The sequence below is a fragment of the Chaetura pelagica genome, unplaced genomic scaffold (assembly GCF_000747805.2).
Source record: "Chaetura pelagica isolate M959 unplaced genomic scaffold, ChaPel_1.0 scaffold405, whole genome shotgun sequence".
NCBI classification, from domain to species: domain Eukaryota; kingdom Metazoa; phylum Chordata; class Aves; order Apodiformes; family Apodidae; genus Chaetura; species Chaetura pelagica.
The window spans coordinates 5,637,834-5,644,573 of record NW_009953489.1 but is presented as its reverse complement, the minus strand read 5'-3'; the positions used below and the strand labels follow the sequence as shown (position 1 = coordinate 5,644,573).

Genomic DNA, 6,740 nt, shown 5'->3' with positions numbered 1-6,740 from the left:
CCCGTGGGCCTCGGAAGCCCACACCCCCTTCCCCCAGCCCCCTGCCACAAGTCCCCCGCAGCCACCAAGCAGCAGAGGGGGGCTGGCAGCAGGCCCTGGGGTCATTCACATCCTCTCCCATCCCACAAGATCCCCCCGGGACCCCCCATCCCAGTGACAGTGCCTTTCTCTCCACAGCATGAACGTGCAAGGGGACTACGAACCTGCTGATGCCACTGGCTTCATCAACATCAACTCCTTGAGGTTTGCAGAGTCGGGGTGGAACCCTCCCTGATAAGGTCAAAAAAACCCCCCAGGACCCCCAGGGCTCTTCCCCCTGAGCCCAGGGCTCAGTGGAGGCTCAGGGGGAAAAACCCCTGGGTGTCACCAACCCTGCTTAATTACAGCCTTCCTGAGCTTCCCTCCTTATTTGACTTATTTTCTCAGACCCCACCACACTCCCAAGCCCAACTCCAAAGCTGTAAAACACGCCACATTTACATAATGGGCTCTTAATTTCCCCACTGCCTGTTAACTGCTTTGTTCTCCCCAATCTGCTCTGTCGTGTCCCCCCCCCCAGATAAATTAATTACATTATCTCATGGAAAAAAAATATATAAAAAAGAAAATAATTAAACTGTACAGTCCTTAACAAACGCCTGCTCTTCACGCCCCCTCATTCTCCTTAAATTAATTGAAAGGAAATGTGTGTTATTACTGTTAATTTACAATTACTTTCTTCTGTTGTTTGTTGTTGGTTGTTTTTTTTTTAATCCGGTTTCCAGGCTGAAGGAATATCATCGTCTCCAGAGCAAGGTCACCGTAAAGCAGGATGAATAGCAATCAATCCCACGCCCAGGCCTCCTGCTCCCCTTTCGAATTTCTCTTAAGAACTCGCGCTAATTGAGGTGGTAATTTGTAATTGTAACTCGTCTTCCCTCCTCCCCCCTCTGCCTCCCCAGTCACGGGCGGGGGGGGTGGGGTTTTTTTTGGGGGGGGGGGGGGGAGATGAAATCATTGAAAAACAAAAATAAAGAAGGAAAGAAAAAGGAAAAGAGGAGAAAAAAACCAACAACAAGGTGGTCGGCCCGTGGAGAAGTGGGGAAGGAAATAAAACCCGAGCCACGCGCTGGGGCTGCTCATTGAGAGCTGGGCTTTATTCCTGCCTTGTTTGTTTGCTCTTCTGGCCCAGCGCTTCCCCGAGCTGGGCTTTGTGAGGGCTGTAATGGATTAAGTGCCTCTGAAGGACGGAAGGGGGATGTGGGGGGGGGTCTGTACCTTGTTGTGAAGGTGGGGAGTTGGGGGGACATCCCCCCCCATGGTGCTGGCACAGAGGGGTGAGCTGGGTGGTGGGGGTGGGTTAAGAGGGTTTGAGCTCTTCTCTGTTTTCTTGACTTGTGTTTGAAGAGCAGACTTGCTTGTTGGAAAAGGAGAGAAATAAAAAAAATAAAAAAAAAGAAGGGAATGTCCCCTGGTGTTTCAGGAGGAGAGGAATGGGATGATCTTTTGAGATCCCTTCCAACCCCTGAGATTCGGTGATAGTGCCTGGGTGGGTTGTGGGTCCCTCTGTCCCCAGGGCTCAGCTGGGATGCAGGGACAGCTCGGGCAGGCAGAACTGCTCCCCAGCATGTGTTGGAAGCAGGAGGAAAGGAAGAAAACACTTTCTAACCCACAGAAATGCTGCTGAAGATGGGGAAGGACCTGGTTTGGGATGTGGGTGTCGCCGGGCTGGGAGCAGAGATGCTCTCTGGAGCCTGGGAGTGATGCACCCACTGTGGTGCATCCTGCACTGCCCAGCACACCAGGCAGCCCCTTCCCTCTGGCTTTCCCACTCATTTGGGAAGCAAAAGCGGAGCTGTGACCAAAAAGGGGAACAGTTTTTGCAGGCCCCTGGGGGGACAGCAGGACCTGGTGGCCATGTGGGGATGTCCAGGCCTGCCCTGCTCACCCCACTGCCAAGCCAGTGAGCATGACAAGCTCTGACATCACAGCTGGGAAAATAACATGTTATTTTCCCAGCTTGGATGTGTCTTTCCCTGCTATTACTGGCAGCGACCATCTTGGGAGAAGAAAGCAGCAGAGGGTTGTCAGGAGAGGAGAGAGAAATGGTTTTCTGGGCTGGCAGAGCCTGTCTGACCCCCATGGGCAGGGGGGATGCTGAGCGGGGCTGCCCCATTCCCTACATCCCGTTGCTTTCAGCAGCAAGTCCACACACAAAGTGCAGCTGCACTTGGGGGTCCTGCATGAGCCCCGTGGGGGTGGTCAGCAGGGTCGTGCCCACCCTGGCATGAGTGAATGGCTTTGAGCCAGCCCTATTTCCCACCCCACCCCAGCAGCCCCCTGCCAGGTGGGGAGAAAAGGTTTGAAATCTCATCTCAAACAAGATGGGAACAGAGCTGCTCGTCTCCTGCATTCTGGGCAAGGATGCTGTGCTGGCCCATGGGACAACAGGCAGCCCTGTAGATGCCACCCAGGCATCCTTGGCAGTGAAATGGCTTGGCCATGGCACAGGTCTCCACTGCCAAAGTGGAGTTTTAAGGGACTTGGTGCAATGAAGAGGTGATGTTACTTTTGGAAAGAGAAGAAAAAAAAAGTGTTAAAGCAGATGTTTCTTGTGTCCAAGTCTTTGGGAAGTCCCAGACATGCCCTGGGAGGGCTCATCAAAGTGGCTGGGCCACCTCTCTTAGGAGTGTTTAGATCATCAGCTGGAGAAAGGAATTTCACCCCAAGCCACCTTGGAGCCAGGACCTGAGGGTGCCTGTTTGTCCCTGCCTCACTGCACCCACAGGAAGGTTTTTGGCTGAAGGTAGAGGATACACATACCATGGCAGCTCCAACTCCTCGGGCAGCAGAGGGCTGCTCTTGGAAGTGATGGTGGACCTGGCTGTGGTTGCTCTTGCAGGAGCAGCAAGTGGCTTCCAGCTGTTGGGCTGAAAGCACATTGCAGTGGTAGAGCAGAGCCTGGTGCATTCAAAAAAGCAAGTCAAACCCAGCACAAGTTTTGCAAGAGACAAAAAGCTCTTGAAAATTGTGGGGTCACAAGGTAAAGGAGACCCAGCCACCACCTGCCCTCTCCCCTCACTGCAGCAATAGGATGCTGTGAGTGAAACACCACATGTTAAATTAATTTGCTACTTTAATTACCATCAGCCCTTCCAGTTGCCCTGATTTGGTGGTTTCCCATTGCTCCCCTTGCAGTTTCCCAGCATCCTCTGACCCTGAGTGTGTCTCGGGGTGGAATTTCAGGGGCTGACCTGCTCCCTTCCAGTTGCTCCCAGCCTCAGTTAGCAGCAGGAGGGAAAAGCAGTGGGTGAGCAGCTCCTGCAACACCTGGTAACTCCTTGGCAGAAGCATTTTGGGGATAACGTTTTGGGCTTTCAAGGTGGCAGGTTCATTCCTGCAACACTCACCTGGCTCTAGGGGCAGTGAGTGTGGGCTTGGGGGCTCCCTGTTCCCAAGAAGAGCCAGGAGAGGACTTGGGTCCCAGCCTGGGCTTCAAAGCTCTTCTATGCAGCCTCCTGCAGCACCACCCATTGCTCCAGCTCCAGCCTGCTGGGCTGAAGGTCCCTGGGGATGCCTTTGGGAAGCTGAACCCCCTTCTCACACCATGGGGCTGCTCTGCCACCCTCCTGGGCTCCAGGGAAGGGCTTGTCCGGGGTCACTGCAATCGATATCTCATCTGCAGGCTCTCCTAGCGGAAGTGATGGTATATTGGAACATGGTAATGGCTCTTGTCTAGTGGAAAAGGCTAATCTTCCCCAGCTGTACAGGATCTCTGCAGGTGTCCTCCAGCTCTCCCGGCTGCCACCAGCCCTGCAGCCAGCCAAGGAGCAGACATGCTTCTTTAAAGCTGCAGCAGTCCAATTTATTGCTCGTCCCAGTGAGAGAAAGCTGCTTCCAGCCCGGTGCCCTGGGGTGTGGGGCCATGGCTGGGGTCTCCTGGTGAAGGGTGGGCACCCAGGGTGGCACAGGGGGTCACAGCCACTCGCATTTGCTGGCTCTGACTGGAGGTGATGTGTCTTCCAGCCTTGCTCACCCAGGGATGGCATTTCCCAGGGACAGGAGGAGGATGTGGAGACAATACCAAGAGGGATGTGGACCCCTGGGAGTGCCACCTCCAGGCGTAGGTGGGAGGCAGGTGTGTGCTGCAGAGGAAAAGCTCCTTCTGTTAATTTGGCTTTTTTTGGCAACATGTTTGGTGCCCAGCAGGGCTCCCTGCACAGGGCTTGGCCCCTTTTGCCTGTCCCAGGGGATTGCTACTGGGAGCAGGGCTCCCCTTCCCAGCTGGCCCTTGTGCCCAGGTGGGCTCTGTAAGTGCCCGGGCGTCCCAGTGTTTAAAAAGCTGACCAGCTCCTGCAGCCTGCTGCATCACTATGGCAAAATCAATTTCCCTGTTTCTCTGGAGGTAGAGGTAATTACCGGGTTTAAGGTTTAAGATGCATGTGGATTTTAGAGCAAGCGTTGCCAAGAACAGCTCAGAACAACGCACAGGTTTGGGCAACGTGTCCTGGCAGCTTGGATGTGGCCAGATGGTGAGGAGCCCCCAGGTGTGCTCTGCAAAACAGGGGCACTAGGGGCTTGGGAGAGCCCATCAGAGGCCAAACTACCTGTGAAGGCTGTGTCAAAATCCTGCTGTTTGGGATAGGGATTTCTTCCTGCAAAAGAGAGCAAGAATACATAAGAGAAAATTTACTCGGGCACAGAGCAGTTGTGGGGGTGCTGGGTTTTTGCTTAAACTTTGTCTTTAGTGGAGAAAAGGATCACTGAGTGCTGATGGGAAACTGAGGAGGTCTTGTGTGGCTGTGCCCTGTGGGACTCTGTCCCCATTGTGACTCCTCCTGAGGGTCCATCTCCCCATCTGTGGGATGTGTGGGATGTATCCTTTTGGATCTCCCAAAGGAGTGGGAGAAAATCCTCTTGTCCTACCCAGTGTCATGTCATTTGGGCAGGCAGTTGTCCCTTGGTCCTGGTAATAGTCCCACAGTGTCTAGATGGGGTTCTGCCCCACCAAGGACACTGTTCCTGGTGGCACAGTCACAGGAGAACCACAGGAGCCCCTGCAATGAGCATTTGGCTCATGGGAGCACACAGGTCATGGGGCTGCAGCACAGCACAGCTATTAAGTGTTTCCATCCTTGCAAGGGAAAGCCATCCCCCCGGTGAGGTGGGGAGCTGCTGGCTGCCAGCTTCCCAGGCAAGGGGGAGATGGTCTCCTTTGTAAACCCCTTAACAAGGTGGCTTTGTCTCCCCGTTTAACAAGAAGCTCCCTTGCCTCTTCCCTGAGAGTTTCCCAACGGCGGGTCCCTGAAAGCCAGCTTTATGCTCCAGCTGAGGGGATCAGAGGGACACAGGGGCCCTTCTGCACGTCCCTGACAAAAGGCTGCCCCGGGGGGACAGAGCGTCAAAGCTCAGCCGACGATGGGGGGGACAAGGGACCCACAGAGGAGGCTGTGGTGTGAGCTCCACCGTCCATCTGGTCACTCGCTGGCGGTGGGCAGTGACCTGGCGAGGCTTGGGGAGGGCCAGGGGGTCCTTCTGGTCCATCCCCCCCCGGAAAGGGGGCAGGGAGAACAGCTGCAAAGGGACAGGTAGGTTTTGTTGGCTGCAGGTAACCAGATCCGTGGCTGTTGGTGCCTTCCTGCCCTCTCCTCTGGCTTCGGTGGGGGGTGAGGGGTGGGAGTGAGGAGCCTAGGGCTGGAAACTGAGACCTGTGTTTGGAGGGGACACTTCCCCTTAGCTGGGTGGAAATGGCTTTGGAGAAAGAGTAAGGGTCTCTCTGCTCCAGCACCCTTCATCCCTCCCAGCTGGACCAGGGCACATGCAGAAGCAGGGGGCACCACTCAGGAATGATGCTTGGCTCCAAGGGGCAACCCAGTCATGGCAGAGGCATCACCCATCCCCACATCAGCATCCTCTGTCCTTTCCCAACTCCTCACCCTTCCCCCAGAGGCTCTGCCAGCCTCAACTTGGTTTCAGGGCTCTTGCCTTTCCCTTATCCCACCAGTAAGTGGCCTGTCTTGCCTCCCCCCTCCATCCATCTGCCTCCAAGCCCCCTGCCCAGATTTACTGTCAAGCAGTAAAACCACAGCTCAGCACTAGGGTCAGGGTGTCACAGTGGCCCCTCATCGATTTGTTTTACCTCCCCTTGGCAAAAGCACTTTGGCCCCAGCTCCCTTGGCTACGTGAGGGACTTCCCGAGACCCCTGGTGCTCCCTTTGCCCATCCCAGACCCTGTGGGCATGGGGCAGTGGGCAGCTGAGTCGCTGATCTCCTGACCCCCCTGGGGTGCCCTGCGTGTCTCCCTGGTTTATCTGGATCAATATTTCTGCAAGAGCAAGGAAGACCCCCCTGGGGATGGGGAGAAAACCGGAGGTCCTGCTTGTTTTCACAGCCCCATGGCTGGTTTAGTGCGTGGCTGGGTCCCTGCTGGGGGTTGGGAAGAAGATCCCAAACCGGGGGTGCCTGCTCAGGCCTGGGGTTTGCAGGGTCTTTTCCTTCCAGCAAGTGCCTGAGGGTCCCAAGCTCTGTGCCAGGGCACAATGGCCAGGACACATTTTGATCCAAAACCTGAGGAACTGGGGTGGTCTCAGTTCTGGACCCCGACACCTGGCAGGGGGGGATCATGGGATGGGGGGCACAGGGCTGGAAGGCAGAGGAACAGAGGGATGCTGAGGGCTGCGCAGGCACCAATGGGGTCTGCTCTTGTCTCCCTGGTGTGCAGGGTTGGGCGAGTGATTTTTGAACTGGTTTGTTTGGTTTTA

General features: G+C 55.5%; 1 protein-coding gene across 1 annotated transcript in view; it reads left to right on the top strand.

Annotated features, from left to right (window-relative positions):
- The window catches only part of ASS1 (argininosuccinate synthase 1), a 27,058-nt gene extending 26,146 nt beyond the window's left edge, over window positions 1-912 (top strand). The window contains exons 13-14 of the mRNA XM_009998892.1: window positions 178-243; window positions 765-912. Of these exons, the coding sequence (XP_009997194.1) occupies window positions 178-243; window positions 765-819 (121 nt within the window). The 3' untranslated portion in view covers window positions 820-912. The remainder of the gene's footprint in view (window positions 1-177; window positions 244-764) is intronic.
- Window positions 913-6,740: the final 5,828 nt, after the last annotated feature.